The sequence below is a fragment of the Bos mutus genome, chromosome 19 (genome assembly GCF_027580195.1).
Source record: "Bos mutus isolate GX-2022 chromosome 19, NWIPB_WYAK_1.1, whole genome shotgun sequence".
In the NCBI taxonomy this organism is placed as follows: Eukaryota; Metazoa; Chordata; class Mammalia; order Artiodactyla; family Bovidae; genus Bos; species Bos mutus.
Window position 1 is genome coordinate 32,186,752 of NC_091635.1, and position 18,645 is coordinate 32,205,396.

Sequence of the window (18,645 nt, forward strand, 5' to 3'; positions counted from 1 at the left end):
CTGCCTCTCTTAAGGCAACGCCCCCTCCTCTGCCCTCATGCTCCTTCCCACCAGATTCTCTGGCACCAAGTCCCTTTGTTTGCAGGCATCTGGGAACAGCCTCTGGTCCAAGGCACCTCCCATCCACCGCAGACACATAGGATTCCCCAGCTCCCTTGCCTCCCCCTAGGCCTCCCTGAAACCCCAGCCATGGAGCCCTCAGCCCTCTGCTAACTTCTCTCTCATTTAGCAATTAGGAGGGAATGAGCAGCATCTTCAGCTCTGCCCAAGGGCTCAGCTCTGCCGGGACTTGGGTCCAATGGCAGGGAAGCTGAGCAGAGCTTTAAAAATCCACTTAGCCTCATTTCCCCGCTGCTGCTATGGGCGAGCAGCCTCTGAGCAGAAGGGCCAAGGAGCGGGGTTTAGAGAGGAGGGAGAGCCAGGCAAAGGTTCCCGCTCCCAGGCAAGCGGCAGCAAATCCCCCCCCCCCAACACATGGCCCCATCCTCTCCCTCTTGTCTGGTGCTGCCAGCAGAGACATGTCCCCGGCTGGGTGGCACCCTGGGGATCGGCTGATGTAGCCCTCCCTCTTGCACATGAGGAGAGCGTCCCAGGAGGCGACCTGACCGATGCTACTCATGCAGCAGGGGCCCCCATCTGCCTCCTGTGGGGTCCTCTGCCCCTGCAGGGCTCCAGGCTTGGGGACTGGGGTCCAAGCAGCTTCCCCCGCCCTCCTCCAGCCCTGCTGGGGTGGAGATGTGACATGCAGGTTAGTGTGAACCATGGAGAGCCCTCCAGAGGGGAGGGGCTCTGGTGGAAATGGCTCAAGGCTCTTCCAGCCAGCGCTGCCTGGAGTCAGGGCCAGAATTCACTCAAGAAAACATATTTAGAGCCACTAATGCCTAAGAGGGGTCCAGAGTGGGGCAGAGTGACCTCTCCCAGCAAAGGAGAAAAAGGTCAAGATGTGAATGTCCCTCGGATCCCTCCCGCCTGGGCATCAGGGCCCCGGTGTCCCCAGAGAGTGGGCAGGAAAGAGAGTGTCCCAGAGCCCTTTAGCCAGCCTCGATTTAGACCTCAGGCGATTCCCGATGTCCTTCGGAAGTGACGCATTCTGGCTTCCAGCCTGGTGGTAGCCTGGACCTCTTGCCCTTCCTCCAGCCACTCTCCTGTCTTTTTTCCCAAGTGCCAGGCTGGGAGCCTGTTCAACCAGATCTTAATAATAAAATACTTGCTACACGTGACCCACTCCCCTGACATCCCCCAGCACACCCCTCATCTCCGGCCACCTGTCATCTTCTGCCCACCATGCTTGCTCGCACCATGTGACCCTCCAACATGAGGCCAGCTGTAGGGAAATGGCAGCCTGGAGACCTTCCCTGTCCCCTGCCCTGTGAGCCCCACGCCCTGTGAAAGCCTGCCACGTGAGGACCCCCCAGGGGGTAGCTTACCCTGGTGAGTCCTGCCCTACGAAGCCTGTCAGTGCACCGTGCCACGCAAGCTGCCACCACACACCTTCCGCATCACGCCCGGCCTCGAGAGTGAGAACTGAGTCATCAGGACTCACCCTCAGCTTTGCTGCCATGTGAGAGCCTAAAATGGGAGGTTTCTCAGCAGGGCGCCCACCGTGTAATCTGCCTCACACTGGGGCCTGCGAGGAGACAGCCCAGTGAGCCAGTCAGGCCTCTGCCCCTGGCCCAGTCCCATGGGTGTGATCGTGCCAGCGTGGGTGGGCACAGCCGTGGCCCCATGGGCAGCCTTTGGGGTCACCACTGTACCTCTGTTGGGGGCCAATGGCAGAAAGAGGCAGGAAGATGGAGATAATAAGAAAGCCCCTCTCCCCAGCTTCAACCTAGGGCCCCCCAGCAAGCCGGCCCCTGGGCTGCCCCAGATGGACGGGTAGATGGACATACGAATGGCAGGTAGATAGACGCTCGGGTTACTCCTCTTTGGGAGAGGAGCCTGGGGTCATTCTGACTTGCCCTTCTTTTTCCAGACAACGGCTACCGGGAGTGCCTGGCCAATGGCACGTGGGCCGCCCGCGTGAACTACTCCGAGTGCCAAGAGATCCTCAGCGAGGAGGTGAGGCTCCAAGCCAGCTGCCCACTGAGGCCTGGGCCTGGGCCCCCGGCGCGGCTCTGTGCCTGCTACTGGCCCGACAGGGTGGGGAGCCAGAGGCTGGTGTCCATGCCCTGCAGAGAGAAGGCGACTGGGGAGCCAGATCTAGGCCAGCCGTGAGCAGGCATGCCCGAGGGAGCATGAGCTGAGAGGGCAGCGGGTGGGCTCTGACAGCGGTGAGTTGAGCCTCCATTCCTTCCTTCCTCACTGGAGCCGGTTCTCATCTGTGTTCTTCCCCACCCACCTGAGCGACACATCCAGGTCTGGCCAGGGTCCCGCCTCAGGATCCAGGATGCGGGTAGGGGGAGCCATGGAGCTGGAAAAAGCCCTTGAAGAGCCTTTTAAATATTTAAATATTTTTGAGAAAGATGCTGCTCACACCTATTACAAAATTCAAAAGGTACAAATGGGAAAACAGAAAAGTCTCCCTCCCAGCCGCGTCCGAGTCACTGGGTTCCCTCTACCCCGCCCAGCGGTAACCATTTTGCCAGTTTCTTAAGTATTCTTTCAGAGACAGTCTCTGCACAGACATGCAATTATGTAGATTTATTCCTTTTTGTGTGTTTTTCACCCAAACTTTGTAGATTATACATGTTCGACACCTTGCTTTTTTCACGTAATCATCCATCTTGGTGATTGTTCCGTGTAAGTGCCTAAAGAGCGTCTTCATTCTTTTTTTCACATTTGCATAATATCACACTGTACAGATGTACAGATAGCTTAGTTAACCCGTCTTTGTTCTCAGTCTTTGGTTATGACAAACAGCACTGCTGTGAAGAATCTTTCAAGGGTGACGTTTGGCAGACGCACGGGCATGTCTGTTGCCCTGCTGTTGCTGCCACCTCTGAGCCCTGACCCCTCACCTGCATCTTCATCCTCCAGTGGATGCTGAGGAAGGTGGGGGTCATGGAGCTGGAAGAAAAAGTGGGCAAAGGGCAGATGGAAGACGCCCCAAGTTGTCCAAAGGCCCCAGGCTACTGGTGTGGCAGTTCGGAGAATTCCAGTGCCTAAATGATCTAAATTGAAAGAGACCTTGTGGACCCTCCATCCCATCTTTTTTTTAATAACTTTTAAAATTTATTTATTTTTGGCTGCTCTGGATCTCCGTTGCTCAGCGGGCTTTTTTCCTAGTTGCGGTGTTCTGGGGCTGCTTTCTTGTTGCAGAGCACAGGCTCTAGGGCGCACAGGCTTCAGTAGTTGTGGTACATGGGCGCAGTACCAGGCTGCATGCAGGTCCATGGTACTCTGTGCAGTACCACCCTGCGCTTTAATTGTCCTAAGGGCTTCCCTGCTGGCTCTGTGCAAAGAACCCACCTGCAGTGCAGGAGCCTCAGGAGACTCGGTTTGATCACTGGGTCGGGAAGATCCCCTGGAGGAGGGCATGGCAACCCACTCCAGTATTCTTGCCTGGGAAATCCCATGGACAGAGGAGCCTGGCGGGCTACAGTTCATGGGGTCACAAAGAGTCAGACACGACTGAAGCGACTTGGCACGCACACACGCACTGGGTCTGCAGAGCCTGAGGCTGACCAAGTGTCTCCAATCAGAGGTTACCAACCTCCTGTCTGAGGACAGACACCTCTCCTCCGCCCCAGAGGAGCAGGCGTCTGTCCCCTTCTTGGAGTCTGCAAAGCTGGAGACGCCACCGCTGCTTTCGACCTTCCCCGCTGCCCCCTGCATGGAAGCTTCCTGAATGTCAGAGGACATTCACGGCCCCCCAAATCTCTCCTGCTCTAATTTAAGCCCCTTCCTTCTAGTTGGCTGACCTTCTAGTTGGGGGACCCTCAGCAACTGCCTTGTTCCCAGCACCCTTCAAAGACTCAGGGGCAGAGGTCAGCTGCCCTCAGCCTTTCCTTCTCTCCATCCTGCAGCCCCCATCCCTTCTGCCGGGGCTCAGTCTCTCGCTCTCTCCACCAGTGGGCTCCGGGGGAGAAGAATTAGGAAGCGCCAGCTTCTCACCACGCCCCTCTTTGGCAGTATAAGGGGAACAGCACGAGGCTGTTGGCGGCAGGAGCTTTGAGATTTGGATTCTGGTTTCAGCACCTGTACCTGGGCAGGTAACTCTCAGTAAGCCTCAGCTTGCTGGTGTGTAAAAGGCGGAAGAGCTATTCTGTACCATCTCTGCCGCCTAGGGGAGGGAGGCTGGTGTCCGCCTGAGCCTTGGCCTGTAGAGGGCGCTCCATCCATCTGCCACCCTTCTTGCTCTCATCACCTGCGCTCCGGGGAGGTTGTAGTGTTCACCTGGAGAGAGGGGGTGATGAGGGATCATGGATGAGTTCATAGGTGACACGGGCACCCCCTTTGTCTGGTGGCAGCCCTCACCCCCGCCCGGCTTGCCCCGCCCACCCTTTCCACGGCAGCCCCTGCTGGCCCCTTTGCCTAGCACTCTGGGTAATCAATTAATTTAATTAGTGAAAACGCCATCCTCTTCTGCCCGCCCCCAGCCTCGCCAGACCCCTCACCACTCCCAGGATTCCTGTCCCTCCTGGAGCTACTGCAAAGAGGAAAAGTCGCCAATTAAATGGAGCCGCCGGTTTCTCAGCCCTGGGCCGGGCTCAGCCCTAATTAAGCGCCACCGCCCCTGGGGGAACTGCAGATAATGGATTCGCAGAACGGCTGCCTGTGAAATGGGACTTGCGAGGGCGCGCAGAGGCCAGGCCAGGGTGGAGACCTGCCCACAGCCATCACCACCAGGGACAACCCCCAACTTGGGGAGCTTGCTTGAAGCATGGGCCGGCCCCTACACTGACCCCACCCCACCCCCAGCACCTCCTGCCCCCTCCCCCACACACATTTGTCTCCCTCCACTGCAGACACCCCCCACCCCCACTGCCCCAGACAACTCTCTCGTCCACATCCCCTCCCCCACCTCCCTTGTCACTTGCACACACCCTGAGCACAGGTTGCCCTGGACTCCAGCACATCCTGGGACACCCTTTGATGGGATAGGAAAGGGACTCTGAGGGTGTAGGCTTGTGGGCTGGCGTTCACGGCTCACAGAGGGCGTTGGTTCAACCAGGGCTTCTGAAAAGCCCTGGTTGAACTTGCTCAGATGAAGATTCTGACTCAGTGGGTCTGGGGTGGGGCTTCAGACTGCATTTCTTAAGATTCCTGTGAGCTCCTAGATGATGCTGATGTTGCAGGTCTGGAGACCACTGTTTGGGGAGCAAGGGGCTGGAGGGCCCAGGGGTGGAGTCAGAGAGCAGCTCTGGAAACCCAGGGCAGTGGGGAGGAAGAGCCACAAAAATGGGGCAGGAGGGGGTGGGAGAGAGGGCAGACAGGGTATTTGGCCGGAGCAGTGGGCACCTGGCAGAGAGAACCCATCACACATCCCGAAAAGGCATCGGTTCAGGTCTGACACTGGACCGGGGGTTTCTTGCAGAGAGTCTGGTCGTGCGGGCACAGCAGAGTGGCCTCCACCCAGTGCCACCCTCCTCAGGGTACCTGCCAGCTTCAGGTCCCCAAACCGGACAGGACAGAGTATCACTCAGGTCCCCAGGGACTGGCTGTGTCCACCTGTCCTTTGGGCATCCCAGCTGCTTCTGCAGTTAATGGTGGCTTTCTCTCAGGAGGGTATCTCTCAGGGTGTCATCAGGGTCTCTTGGAGTGTCACTGGGTGTCTCTAGGATGTTGCCAGCTGTTCTCTCTGGGTGAACTTGAACACCTCTCAGGGTATCACTGACTAGCTTTTGGGGATGGTGGGCCATTTCTCCCAGTGATGCTGGCCATCTTTCAGGGTGGCCCTGTCATCTCTCCAGCTGTCTTCTCAGACTCCCTCTGCACTGTACCCCCTCCCCGCCCCATTGCCTTGCTGTTTCTCACATTACATTAGGCTGATGTGGCAGGTGGGAAGCAGGACTCAAACCCAGCCTGGGCCCTCCTTGGCCCAGCTCCAGGAGTCAGGCAGAGGTGGCACCTGGATGGTTTGGCCCAATTCTCCCCCTTTCAGCCTCAGTGGAGAAAACCCCTCATAAGCCCCCAACCTCCCTGTAGAAGCTCCCCAAGAATTCTGAGTCCAGGATGAAGACATTGGCTCTGTTTGCAGTCCATGCTTATCCCCCAAGGAACACACTGCGGGGACAGAAAGGAGGTTCTGTAAGGCCAGGGAGACCTGGATGCTGATGTTGGCCCTGGCCACTGGGCCAATTATGCACCCTCTTCAACTGGAAAAATGGGGACAGAAGAACAGTCTCAGAGGGCAGTTGTGAGAAAGAAAAGCAGTGATGTCTGTAAAGTCCCTGGCATGGTGCCCAGCATGCAGTAGGTGGTTAATAAATGACACATCCCACCCTAAGCCAAAGCACTCTGGCCCAGCCTGCTCTAGGGGGCAGTGAAGGGCCTCCCTGACATGGTTGCCCCCTTCCCTGGGCAGTACATGTATCAGAGGTGTCACCCTTTCTGGGCTCCGCAGACGCTGTCTTTACCCAGGGGCTTTGCAGCATGGATTTGTGGAAAATTTAATAAAAGGAAATTAAATATCAGTTCCAGACAGCCTGGATATGTGCATATCTGCTGGAGTCTCTGGAATAGGCATCTACCTCCAAGCACTCAGAGATGTGTCCCCCTGCCCCATGCGCATTTATATGATGGCAATGGATACCCTCTGCCCACCCCCATCCATTTTCACCTTGGTGGGTCTCAGCCCTTCAGGGCCTGAGCTGGTAATGTGATCTGTCATGTTCCTGAAAACCTCTTCCAGGAAAACCAGCCCCTAGAACAGCTGCCCAGCCCCTTCTTCGGTGAGGGTGCTCCTTCAGTGCAGAAGGGGCTGGGGAGAGCAGGGCAGGGAGGGCTTCACCCCTTCTCGCATGCCTGCTAGGTATCTTGCTGCAGAGGTACCCTCGTCCTTGGGTGGGTGGGGGGGGAATTTGGGCCTCAATCTTCTCATCTGGAAAATGGGTACAGCTGGACTTGATCCCTTGGGATTAGGTCTGACGCCCATGGATTCTGGAATTCCAACAAGAGGGTCCAGGGAGAGTCAGGAGGAGCTCTGGTGGCTTCAAAAGGGCGAAGAAGTCTTCCTTTGGGCTCGTCTTTTTCTCAGTATTTGCTGGTTTCTATGCCTCATAATGTCCAGGCCCCACCCCAGAACCTGGGAAGGGTGAGGGAGGGAGAGGTTAACAGCAATCCCCTCTCCGGAAAGGCAGTAAAGAATCTGCCTGCAATGCGGGAGACCTGGGTTCAATCCCTGGGTTGGGAAGATCCCCTGGAAAAGGGAAAGGCTACCCACTCCAGTATTCTGGCCTGGAGATTTCCATGGGCTGTATAGTCCTTGGGGTTGCAAAGAGTTGGACACGACAGAGCGACTTTCACTTTCCAACACCCATTTTTTCCTCCTGCACTTGACACACCGTCCCGGGGCCCCACTGTGCCATGCTCTGGTTTCTAGCCTCTTTCCTCTTGGGACCTAGAAAAGGGTGAAAGGGGCCCTTGCTCTCGCAGGGTCAGGAGTCTGCAGACGCTGGGCACTGAGGACCACCGGTGGGGAGCCCTATCATGGGTGGGGACCCGTTTGCTGCCTCAGCACCTTGCCAATCTGTGCGTGAAGGTGAGAGGTGGTTTGAAGTTGAGAGACCTCGAACAAGTCCATGTATTTCTAGGCCTGTTTTTCTGCAAAATAATATACAGACCTCCTACCAGTTCTTCCCTGGCATTGCCCTGAGGGTTTGACAGGATGACAGATATGAAAATACTCTGTAAACAGGAAGGCTTCAACGCTCAGGGAGTGTACGGCAATTGGAAAGGGGGCTGTGGTGTGAATGAAATGAATTAAGTAATAACATAGGGAACTTCGTTTTAGTCCTGAGAGGGGACCCCAGTGACTTGGAGCAGACCTCTGGGGCCAACCCAGGAAGCAAGTTATGGTGCCTAGAGATGTTTTTTAAGGTTTCAAGTGATTCTGTGGATGCTAGTCCACAGCGACTGCCTTCCCCCCGGTCGCTGATAGGAGCGGGCTTGAATTGCGGCGGGAGGGGTTTAGGGGTGATGGAGAGGATGGTGACTCGACTCCGAATAGGAGGAGTCCTGGGGCTTGGGGTCTGCACCCGCAAGTGTTGGGACTGGATGGAGACGTGAGTGTGAGAACGCAGCTGTGATCTGTGCACGCACGTTTGTGCACGCGGGGTGGGGAAGCCTCTGGTAGGTGGAGATTTCACATTAACTGATATTTTCCCCACAGCCCAGAGCAGCACACAGAGCATGGGATTTGGGGACAGACAAGACTCAGATTGGGCGGCACTGCTCTAGGGCCATGCCTGACGCGTAGCAGGCTCAGGAAGGGCTAACTGTCATCATCACAGGCACCCGGGGGTGTGGCTGTCCTGGCACCGCCCGTGGGTGGGGGTGCAGCGGTGCCGGGGTCTCACCTCTGCCCCTCCCCTCTCTCTTACCTCAGAAGAAGAGCAAGGTGCACTACCACATCGCTGTCATCATCAACTACCTAGGCCACTGCATCTCCCTGGCGGCCCTCCTGATGGCCTTTGTCCTCTTTCTGCGGCTCAGGTGAGGAGGCCCTGGCACTGCCCCCCACCCAGCCCCCTGGGCCTTGAGCGGGGCAGAGAAGTAAGATAACAAGAGGCAGTTTGGGTGGGGGCTGCTGGGAAAGGGGAGTCCTGCCCCCTCACTTCATGGGATAAGGTGACAAATACAGATGTCCCAGGTCTCTTGGAGCATCTGGCAGGGTCACTTCTGTACCCCTTCCAGTGACTGGGGTCACGGGAGGGGAAGGGGTTGGCCAAAGCCCAGGCTCTCCTGGAGTCACCCACTCAGTCTGGACTGCTGCACGCATTTGGCTGACTAGGAAGGTGGAGCCCCCGCTTTGGGTTTGAACCTGCCTGGGCCCAGCACGACTGCCAAGGATGCAGGTGGAAGCACTGGCTGGGTCTGTGCCAGGAATGGGGGGTGAGAATGGGCTGAGCATCAGGGCTGAACTGGGAGGGAGCCATCTCGCTGGAGGCTGAGCCTCAAACCTGGAGCTACAAGGAGAGAGGGATGCCCGTGGGAGAAGGGCATTCCAGTTGGCAAGCAGCCCCTGGTCCCTTCAGCGCTGGCCATGTGGCAAGCTCTGTCCCAGAGCTTAGGTCTGAGGTGACATGAAGTGAAGGGAAAGTCGCTCAGTCGTGTCCGGCTCTTTGTGACCCCATGGACTACAGTCCATGGAATTCTCCAGGCCAGAAAACTGGAGTGGAAGGAAAGTAGCCTTTCCCTTCTCCAGGGGATCTTTCCAACCCAGGGATCAAACCCAGGTCTCCCGTCTTGCGGGTAGATTCTTTACCAGCTGAGCCAGAAGGGAAGCCCAAGAATACTGGAGTGGGTAGCCTATCCCTTCTCTAGCGGATCTTCCTGATCGGAATCGAACTGGGGTCTCCTGTATTGCAGGTAGATTCTTTACCAACTGAGCTATCAGAGAAACCCCTGCTTAGGTCTGGGCAGGCCACAATTAGGAAGGGACCTGTGATGTAAAGAGAGCCTCTGATGCCACCTCCCAGTGTGAAGTGGGGTTAGCCACCTGCCCCTGCTCGGAGCCTCAGCTGCCCCTCCATACATCTGGGCTGGAGTGATGCTGGCGGCCGATCCCTCATCTTCTCCCTCCTCCTCTGCCTCCTGTCACCCACCCGCCTCTGCTGCCCCCAGGAGCATCCGGTGCCTGAGAAACATCATCCACTGGAACCTCATCTCAGCCTTCATCCTGCGCAATGCCACGTGGTTCGTGGTCCAGCTCACCATGAGCCCCGAAGTCCATCAGAGCAACGTGGTGTGTCCTGGGGGGGCAGGCCCAGGGTCAGAGGAAGGGTCTGGGTGGGGCGGCCCTGGAGGAGCAGGGACGGGAACCAGGCCTTGGAGCCCATAGTGCCAGAGTGGATCCCAGGGGTGCCCCCATCCTGCCCGGAGGAGGCCCCAGGCCCAGGGTGGGCTGCTGTTTCCTCGCATCCCCACCCCCCTTGGTTAATCATCACCTCCGATGGGGTGGGCGGCAGGGCTGGTGCAGGCTGGTGACAGCCGCCTACAACTACTTCCACGTGACCAACTTCTTCTGGATGTTCGGCGAGGGCTGCTACCTGCACACGGCCATCGTGCTCACGTACTCCACAGACCGGCTGCGCAAGTGGATGTTTATCTGCATCGGCTGGGGTGAGCGGCCAGCCCCCTGCCCCGACTGGGCCGTCCTCCCCCGACCCAGGCCCTGGTCAGGCCAGGTGAGGGTGGTGGGGTGTGCACACAGCCCTCCATCCCTACCTGGGGTCGGGGACAGTGGGAACATTTCAAAGGAGGCGTGATGAGCCAGTGAGTACCTGGGAGACCCCTGCCCACCTCCAGGCCCTGGGCTGTGCTGGGGTCTTCCAGGTCTGCATCCCGCAGACTCCACTGACAGGTCCTCTGACACCGGTCTCCCCCCAGGTGTGCCTTTCCCCATCATTGTGGCCTGGGCCATTGGGAAGCTGTACTATGACAATGAGAAGTAAGTCACCTCCTCTTCACTGCCCTCAGGGCCCCCTGAGCCCCAAGGCCCAGGTTCCCAGCCCAGCTATGCCTGACCCTCCCCAAGGACCTTCAGCCGTGTCAGCTTCCCCATCAGGGCCACAATTTCTTTATCCATGTGGGGAGGCTCCTGGAGGTCAGACTCAATCTGTGGATCCCTAGCAATGCTCTGCCTGAGGTGGGGCTGGACAGGTGGGTTGAGGCTGTCAACAGGACAGGCTCTTTACCTGTCTCGGCTTTCATGACAAGCAGAACAGACTAAAGGTTACTGGAAGTCCCTGGAGCCAAACCACCCAGGTTATGAATTGTGACTCCATCACTAGGTAGCTTTATGACCTTGGGGCAGTTCCTATAATGTGCCTCAGTTTTCTCATCTGCAAAATGGGCATCCTCATAATAGTGCCTTCCCTCAAAGAGTTGTTAGGGAATGACATGAATTTATATATATATATATATATATATATATATATCAAGCATTTAGAATAGAGTCTGACACATAGGAAATGCGTATAAATGTTTTCTATTAATAAAGACATGTTTTAGCAAAAGGTTATGTGGATTTAATAGAAACTGATCCAATCTCAGAGATTCCTTCCATCTTTCAAGTCTTGACTGTATTTAAATAGAAGCAGGTGTTTCCAGTTGCCCCTGAAAACTTCACTTCTGGTGCTGTGGTTTTCAGCCTTGGCTCACATTAGAATCACCTGGGAAGCTTTAAAAAGTACTGATGGCCAGTCTTGCCCTCCAGAGAGTTGGATGTCATTGGTCTGAAGTGTCATCTGGGCACCAGTTTTTAAACCTGCCCAGGTGATTCTAATATGAAGCTAAACTTAAGAACCACTGTAAGAGAGAGGCAGAAAAAGTGGACTTTGAGAAGGCCAGGGGATGTGCCAGAATCTTCTTTGTCAAAGTGTCCTCAGGAACCCACTGTCTGACTGGGGTTCCAGGCTGCCTCCATCACCGTGGCTGTTCCTATCCAACCCTGACAAGGAGCCTGGAAAATTATATACACATTTATCAAGGTGATCCTTCCTGACTCCGGCCCAGCCTGGCTGTGGCTCTCTCTGTATTTGCGTAACTGGTGGGGTGGGGGCCTGGGCTGGGCGTCGAGGGCAGCTGACAGAACTAGGGGCCTGGCAGTGATTCCCAGGATGGCGACCTGGGTCCCAGAGCAGGAGCATTGTAAATCCTGTGCCTGAAGGTGTGCAGGTGAGTACAGGGAAGAGAGGATGGGTTTCAAAAAGCTGCCCAGTGTGTGCATCTGGGCGCATCTTGGAGCCAAAAGGATGGCTGAGTTTGGCGGAAAGTCCGTCTGAGCGTCTCTGGAGCTCCACCTTGTGGTAAGATGCTGGCACTGCATCAGAAGGGATGCAGGTGGGAGACCTGAGAGAACCTGCAGACCCCAGGGCCAAGGACTGGACCTGGCCCCAGGACAGTTTGCCTTTGGTCCTTTTGAAAACTTGAACTTGTCTCCAACCTTGAAAAAGTCAAGAGGTTTCAGTTTCCTGTTTATGGAAGCATCATGATTTCTAGCTACTGTGGACTCTCGTGATGAGAGTGTAGCGTCTCTGCACAAGGATCTAGGACTTTCCAACGTGCCCCACACCAACCCACTCCCCAGACCGCCCTAGCTCTTGCTGGAGGTGACATCACGAAAATGCAAAGCAACTCTGCCTCTCGTGGCAGGTGTTAGCTACTGGGGTGGGGAGTGACTGCATGACAGGTACAGGGAAGGTCCCCTTTTGGGCATGTGCCAGAGCTACAGTGGGGACTGTGTGTGTTGGGCCCATGCCTATTCTATTCAGCGGGCTTTCCCACAATCCCCCTCCCTGCCACAGTGCCCGATTCCAGCTTTACATCTCAAAGGATGCTGTCCATTCTGCAGATGGAATAACTGAGGCGTTGTGGTGGGATCTTGACCTTCTGCCCGGGTTAGAAGCGGGGCACCCAGATCCTGGCTTTTGGCCCCAGTTCCTCCCCGGCCCAGTGCGGCTCCTCCCTCATGCTACTGACCTGGATCTGGACGACCCTTCTCCTCTCATTTCTGTGGCCTTCCAGGTGCTGGTTTGGCAAAAGGCCTGGGGTGTACACTGACTACATCTACCAGGGCCCGATGATCTTGGTCCTGCTGGTAAGAACCTGGGTAGGAGGGCGGTGGGGGCAGGGCTCAGTGGGGAGAGGCCAGCAGTACTTACCATGGACTGAAAGTTTTCCTCTGCCTAGAGGTAGGGGGCACGGGGCCAGGGTTATGCTGGGCTCACACAGATAGAGGGAGAGCAGCAGGGTGGCAGAGGCCAGACCCAGGACAGCTGAGTCCTTGTCCTGTCCCCACCTTCCCACCAGCATCTTGCACACACCATGCCCAGGCCATTCCACTGTGTGTCAAATTACAGATCAATTTCATCTTCCTTTTCAACATCGTCCGCATCCTCATGACCAAACTCCGGGCATCCACCACCTCTGAGACCATTCAGTACAGGTAACCAGACCTGCCTCCCCAACCCGTGGGGGGCTTCAAAGACCCCACCTCTGACCCAGGGTTTCCCCCCAGGCCTGAGAGTCCCTCCTGAAACCCCAGCTCCGCCCCTGTCTCAGACATTCCAAGGATGTGCTACAACCCTCCCCCAGACCCAGTCCTGTTCACCAAGTGCCAGGCTCCAGTTCCTTCCTGGGGTGGGCTGTGACTCTGGGCCTCCTTCCCACCCCTCACCCTCAGGAAGGCTGTGAAGGCCACTCTGGTGCTGCTCCCCCTCCTGGGCATCACGTACATGCTGTTCTTCGTGAACCCTGGGGAGGACGAGGTCTCCAGGGTCGTCTTCATCTACTTCAACTCCTTCCTGGAATCTTTCCAGGTACCCACCCCTCCCCCACCCCACCCAGCCTCCCAGCCCCGGCCTGTTCCCCTGCCTGTCCCCTGTTCCTCTTTGGGTGGGGATTCTCCCAGGCAGGGGCCTGGAAGGGCAGGAGGTTGGGGGCGACTCTGAGCCTGGGTGAGGCCACGCCTGCCCCAGTCCCTTGACCCGCCTTCCCTCCACCCCAGGGCTTCTTCGTGTCTGTGTTCTACTGCTTCCTCAACAGCGAGGTGAGGACCCGGGGCCCCAGAACTCAGGACGGCGGGAGGCCTGCTGAGACCAGAGGCTGTCTGTAGCTGCCTCCTGCCTGCCACACACCAACTCCGTCCTCCCCACTCCGTTCTCCTGGTTCTCTCCCCTGGCTCCCTCCTCCCGGCTACCAGCCCCTATAGGGATATTGTTGGGAGTTCGGGGAGGGTCCCTGCCACTTGCCACTCAGCTGCTGCGGTAACAAGCCCGCTTCTTAGCAGTGGGTGTAGGGGGTCAGAAGCTGGGACTCCAGTCTCATCAATGAGTCTGTGAAATGGGTTGTAAAACCAGGAAGCTGAGCCCTAGGGCAGGAGGTTGAGGGCAGACATGTGTGAGTTGAGAGTAGAGATTCTTCATGGCCAAGGGAATATGGCACCTTTGGGTGGATTCGAAAAAGGCACCCCTTCCTCATAACGCTTGAGAAAACTGTCCTAACAAATACGCAAATCAACGATGGTGATGATGTCAATGCTGCCCTTCCAAGGTGGCTCCCTGGGTGGCTGCTTGTGGGGGTGGGAGCGGGGGTTTGAAACCCGGGCTCAGACCCTATGCTCTGTTGTGTACCCACAGGTCCGCTCTGCCATCCGGAAGAGGTGGCACCGCTGGCAGGACAAGCACTCAATCCGTGCCCGCGTGGCTCGCGCCATGTCCATCCCCACCTCCCCCACCCGTGTCAGCTTTCACAGCATCAAGCAGTCCACAGCAGTGTGAGCTGGAGGGCCACGGACCAGCCCTCGAGATCTACGGCTGGGGAGATGGCCGCCAGGCTTAGCCAGCCACCCTGTCTGTGGAGGGGACCAGCTCCCTCCCACACCCTCTACCCCCAGGCTCAGCTGGCGCTGAGAGCCCGGGAGGCCCCTCCCCAACCCCCAGCTGAGCAGAAGTTCCAGGCCTTTGGCAGCAGTCAGGGCCACAAGATGAGTGGAAAATAGCCTATAGGCCTGGGCTGGGCCCAGGGCCTCTGGCTTCTCTCTGCCCCCATCTTCCCCGGGAAATGGACTGGACACGCAGCCTGGGAGCTGGACGGTGGGGAATCCAAAGCTGCACACGAGTCCCTTCAGAGCACAAGGTGACAGCCCACTGGAGACCCCAGGATGTCCTCAGAGACTGTAGGGGCCCATTCGCTGCCCCACAGGCATCATGGGAAACTCTCGTCACAGCATCCAGGCCACCATGAGGATGCCTCCAGGCCTTAGCAGCACTGCACCACTGGGAACCAAGGCTCTGTTGTCAGAAGCCCTGGAGACATTGTTAGAAATCAGATGGCATCTTCAGACATCAGGCTGCATAACTGAAATCCTCCCAAACACCAGTCATCTGACCCCATGGCCCTGCCACCAGAAACGCCCTGCCTCGCTGTCTCACACCCTTGGACCTTTACTGCTGCCCACCCCACACAGGCTCCCCGTCCTTAGCCTCCTGCCCCAGGTGTCCCCCCTTTGTGAGATGATGGGGATGTGGGAGGGTGACAGAAGCCAGTGTGTGCCCCCACCAAAGCCAGCCTCCCTTTGAAGGGGGCAGAGAATGCCGGGGCCACCCAGCCCACTGGCTTCAGTGACCCGGCCTCTGGGACCCAACCCCTCTGCTGGCCAAAGGGGCCCTGTGGCCCTTGGATGACCTCTGGGATGGCATCACTAGCTAAGCCAAAATAGAAGGGGGTGGGGTGCTGGCCCCTCCCTGCCCTGAGTTCCCCAGAGCACCAGCCAGCTGGCCGCTTACACCCCAGGTAAAGAGCCAGCCACATCCAGAGGGACTGGACAGCCAGAGCAGGACTTTGGGGGCTGGGGCTGGGAGATGGGGGTGGCTGGTGTAAATTATATTATTTATCTTTCAACCAGCACTTGTAAAGGCCTTGTGTGTGCCAGGGCTGGCTTGGGAGGGCATCCCAAAGAAACAGAAGCCACTTTCAGCCTTTAGGGCCACTGTGTGGCTGGGGCACCGATGGCACCCTCACATCTGCCAGGGATGGGGCCCTAGGGGGCCCCTGAGGCTAGGAGAGGACTTAGAAGGGTGTGGGTCGTGGGGCCCAGGGAATAAGGGCAGCTCTCGTAAGAGGGTGAATTGTAGGGAGAAGGGCTGTGGGCAAACCATGCAGACGGAGGACTCCGTGAGCAGGCTGTAGCCTGAGCAGAGGTGCGGTGGTGGGACTGGGTAGCCTCGTGTCTCAGCCCCAGGGGAGGAGCTGGGCTGGAAACAGAAAGGAGCTAAGAAGCAGGGGAGGCTGTACAGGCTCGAGTGCTGTCTTAGCATGGAAACCCCAGAAGCAGACCAGGAGACAAGGCTTCGAGAACCAACTCCAGGGCAGGGGCGCACATGCCCACCACCACGGTCGACGGTAGCTCAGTCCTGCTGCGGAAGCTGGGGGAGCCAAGTGGGACCCACACCTGCGTCATCCCACCTGAGGGGCCAGGGAAGTTTATCCACCAGCCCTCCAGAGGCACTGGTTCCAGCACCTCCTGCGGAGGTCAGGAGTGAGCTGGGCACAGCGTGAGCCGCATCCTCAGGACAAGAGGTGGTTGGAACACAGAAACTCCACCCACCGCTCTCAGGCCTGGGCCTTGCCTCCGAGTCTCTGACCCAGAAACAGGACCATGCAGGGGGGCATGTGCACGCACATACATGCATGCACACAATCAGGGACACCCACACACATGCACACGGGTGAGTGTGGCGTCAGGACACCAGGACAGATGACCGTGGTGCTAGGAGCCCAGAAGCATCTGCTGGGGGACGAGGGGGCGCCAGTGGGTGAGGGTCTGGCCACTCACCAAGGGAGGAGAAGCTTCAGTCCCTGAAGCCAAGTCGGGTACCCTGCTCTGCCGACTCCCCAGGCACTGTCCCCTTAAGGAGGCAGTGGGGAGGGCCAGCTGGTCAGAGGAGGCTGTGAGAAGGGGACCAGGGGCCACCAGGATGGAGACAGGCTGAGAGCTTCCAGAGCAGCTGCGGGGGAACTTTATGGGGAAGCCCATAAAGAGTCCCCCAAAAGAAGGACCAGAATTGGCGGCTGAATCTCAAATGGCCACAGAGGAGGCCCACAGGAGGCAGCTTTCTCAGCGCTGCCTCCCATCCAGGAGGAGAGTGAGAAAGCGAGGACGTGGAGTCAGGGGGAGTCCAAGGGCGAGGCGCCGAGGGGGGCTCGGGGCTGTGAGGGGTGTCCACAGGCAAGGGGTCTGCAGGGGACCAAGCTGGGGCAGTGCCCCCTTTCCTGCTTGTCCTCTGGCTGTTTTTTAACATTTAGTATTTATTTATTTGAGTCTTATAATATTTATTATTTATTTATACACTGGGTCTTAGTGGCAGCACTCAGGATCTGCACTCTTCATTGTGGCATGCGGGATCCTTAGGTGCAGCATGTGGGATCTAGTTCCCTGGTCAGGGATTGAACCTGGGCCTCCTGCACTGGGACCTCAAGAGTCTTAGCAACTGGACCACCAGGGAAGTGCCCCTCCTGGCTGTTGTAGCTGATGGGAGCCAGTCACACACCTGCTGTGCCCTCAGCCCTTTGTGAGGTGGGGAGGCAAGTGGCACCCCCAGGACATATGCCGGCCCAGGCTGCAAAGTTCAGAGCTGCCAACGCTGGAAGGTCACAGGAGGACATCCAAGCGGGGCTGGCAGTCAGCACAGAAGCTGCAGAGGGTCCCTGGGTAGGCAGGGGGCTGGTCCAGATGATCTCAAGATCCCCCTTGTCCAGAGACTATAAAGGGCTGAGGGGCTGGGAACATCTGGGTTGCAAAGAACTGCCAGAGGCAGGTGTGCAGTGTTTAACCCTTCCGTGGGCTCCAGGGCTGGGCTCAAGGCAAGGCCCCCAATGGGGTTTCTGAGGGTCGTTCTGCTCGTAGCTTTGGCTTGTGCGTGGGTGGGAAGGGAGGTCCCTTGGGGTTGTGGGAGGTGTGATGGGCCAAGAGACATGCACCTCACCACACTGTGGGAAGGGGCCGGGCAGCTGCAGGGTGGGGGATCACTGCAGGACAGGCCCCTCTATGAAACTGGGAAGAATTTTTCTCCATGCCACACCCAGAGGTTGCAGTTCCCTCAAATTCGACCTGAGCCCTTTTCTCCTTTAGACCCTCCCTCGTGGGCTCAGATCACCAGTGGAGGAAAAACCACCCTGTGGGGTTTGGGTTTTCCAGCTCTGGCTCCCCACCTCCCTGAGTGTGACAGCATAGCCCCTGCTTTGGGGTCCCTGGCTTCTCCTCCAGGCCTGTTCAGCCCCCTGCTGCTGCTAATAGGACCCAGAGTGGGACCCCAACAGACACCCCAGAACCCGAAGAGGGCAGAGGGTGCAGATCAAGGAAGAAGGGAGGTTTTAGAATTCAGACAATAATTAATTATGGGCATTTGTAGACTGCTTTGCAATCCACAAAATCCTTTATAACATTCACGGAAAATGGAATCAGCCCATTTTCCTGCCGAGAAAACTGAGGCCAAGTGGACTCCTCTGAGATCAAAGGTCTTCTCCAAATCCAGGTCTCCTTCCACCCCATCAGTTAACTGGAGTCACTGAGCTTGGGTTTATGGAGGCCAGGACTGATAAAGCAGCTCTAGGGGGAGGAGACGGCAAGAAGAACTGGGGGTTTCAGACTGTCTGATGGGGGCGAAGTCCCAGGCAAATACCAGCGCGGCCCAAAGATGGCCCAGCCAGTGTCAGGCTGCCGAGCCCAACTGGGTGAGAGCCATGAGGGTTCTCTACATCCAGCAACTCCTTCCCTACCTTCCCAACACCCTGCACCCCTCCACTCCTTAAAATGATGTCTAACTGCAAACAGTACAGCCCACGTCCACCAGAAGCCTCTGAGGGTCTCCACGCCCAGCCCATGTGAGGGTGCCACTGGTCTGCAGCTCGGGGGTCCCTCAAGTTCATCTTGTGCAGCCCCCTGACTTCAAACTCACCTTCCCACCTTTGGTTCAAACAGAAGGGGTGCTCCCTGCATTTTTCCATCAGCAGTACCATCACTGAGTGCTCACCTGGAGC

At 57.4% G+C, this 18,645-nt stretch overlaps 1 protein-coding gene across 1 annotated transcript; it reads left to right on the plus strand.

The window, feature by feature from the left end:
• Positions 1-1,978: 1,978 nt before the first annotated feature.
• CRHR1 (corticotropin releasing hormone receptor 1) lies at positions 1,979-16,693 on the plus strand. Its single transcript, XM_070389995.1, has 10 exons — positions 1,979-2,058; positions 8,489-8,595; positions 9,727-9,847; positions 10,071-10,224; positions 10,492-10,552; positions 12,631-12,703; positions 12,966-13,051; positions 13,289-13,424; positions 13,613-13,654; positions 14,244-16,693. Exons 2-10 carry the CDS (start codon positions 8,567-8,569, stop codon positions 14,382-14,384), a joined length of 843 nt encoding a protein of 280 aa, XP_070246096.1. The 5' UTR covers positions 1,979-2,058; positions 8,489-8,566; the 3' UTR covers positions 14,385-16,693.
• Positions 16,694-18,645: the final 1,952 nt, after the last annotated feature.

Coding starts and splice junctions, on each gene's coding strand:
- CRHR1 (XM_070389995.1), top strand. CDS start 8,567: ATGGCCTTTGTCCTCTTTCTGCGGCTCAG. Junction 10,225..10,491: donor GTTTATCTGCATCGGCTGGG/GTGAGCGGCCAG, acceptor GTCTCCCCCCAG/GTGTGCCTTTCCCCATCATT. Junction 13,425..13,612: donor CCTTCCTGGAATCTTTCCAG/GTACCCACCCCT, acceptor CCTCCACCCCAG/GGCTTCTTCGTGTCTGTGTT.